Source organism: Pocillopora verrucosa, chromosome 9 (assembly GCF_036669915.1).
Source record: "Pocillopora verrucosa isolate sample1 chromosome 9, ASM3666991v2, whole genome shotgun sequence".
Taxonomy (NCBI): Eukaryota; Metazoa; Cnidaria; class Anthozoa; order Scleractinia; family Pocilloporidae; genus Pocillopora; species Pocillopora verrucosa.
Window position 1 is genome coordinate 6,237,610 of NC_089320.1, and position 1,271 is coordinate 6,238,880.

At 40.8% G+C, this 1,271-nt stretch overlaps 1 protein-coding gene across 1 annotated transcript in view; it reads right to left on the reverse strand.

Moving 5' to 3' along the window:
• Positions 1-697: 697 nt before the first annotated feature.
• The window catches only part of LOC131789202 (uncharacterized), a 6,992-nt gene continuing 6,418 nt past the window's right edge, over positions 698-1,271 (reverse strand). Inside the window, exon 6 of the mRNA XM_066171936.1 lies at positions 698-721. Coding sequence (XP_066028033.1) covers positions 698-721 — 24 coding nt within the window. The remainder of the gene's footprint in view (positions 722-1,271) is intronic.

The following is a 1,271-nucleotide window of genomic DNA, read 5'->3' on the forward strand; positions in this document are numbered from 1 at the left end:
TGTGCTGGTTTGAGGTGCTTTTCCATTACCACACACACAGCTATATCATTCTGTCACATATCAGCCTCGAGTGCAACAACGGCTCTAACTTTGTTCTGGTTTCAGTCAGGCTACAAATGTTAATAAATCTGCATTTGGGCACCGCAAAAACAGAATGATTGGCCGATGGCTTTGGCTCGCGGGGTACAGGTGTTAAGACATCTCCACGTAAATCGGCACCTTCAAGTCACCCATTTGACGACAGCGATGGCTTACAACAGCTTCGATACCTTGACAACGCTTAATTATCCATAAGGGTTCAGGAGATGTGATGATAGTCTTGACTGTTCTTCTGCCATTTTATGTCCGCCTCTGTATTCGTCATCGAAGATGATGCAATGCTAGGCTGGGTTCATGTGGAACGTCACGATTATTAGAAATTCAAATTATATTACGCGGGGAAGCCCCGCGGAGTGTTTGTACAGAGCGGAAGATCTTTTTCTCGATTGTATTAGCTTTCAATTAAAGTTGTAGGAATCCTTTTCGCTCATGTTGTGGTGATCTCTTTTATCAAGAAATAAAGTTCTAAACGAAGACAAACTTTGAGAAAAACAGGATACTTCGAAGTCATTATTTCTCCGAAAAATTGCGAATTAAACCTCCGAACAACACACAGAGGTCTCGAAATATTAGACAGATCGATAGTGGCCAGCTTTCTTTACGTAAACTCTCGTATGTCTGTCTAGAGGTAAACGAGTAGAAAGCATTCAGAGCGAAACTAAGTTTTTAAAACAAATAGCAATCCGTACATTTTCATGGTAACATTAGTTCGTGATCCCTTACCGCGTAAATCTGTAAACTGGGCGTCAGCATCGCATACTAGTTATTTCACCAGGAGAAATTAATTATAGTACGACGACCGAAAACTTGAACTTCAAGGGAAGAAAAAGACTCGAGGTTGAGCACAAGAGGGTCGCAAAATAAATAGCGGGAAAAAACGGCGTTTATTGTTTTTGTGTTCCTAAACTACACATTTTATCGCGAAGCAAACATTAAAAATTTCTGCTTCAAAGTAATTAATGGGTGGACTGCAGTATAACGTTTTGTTTTAATTTGTCACGTATTGGCGGACGTGGTTTAATGCCGTTCGAGTCATTGAGGGTAAGAATGTAAAAAAAGAATTACTGGCTAGGGCGAGCAGCGAGATTTGAGTTATCGAGGGTAAAATTGCAGTAAATGCTATGATGGACATCAGGGAAACTCATGATCAGTTGGTTCGAGTTCGTGCGATG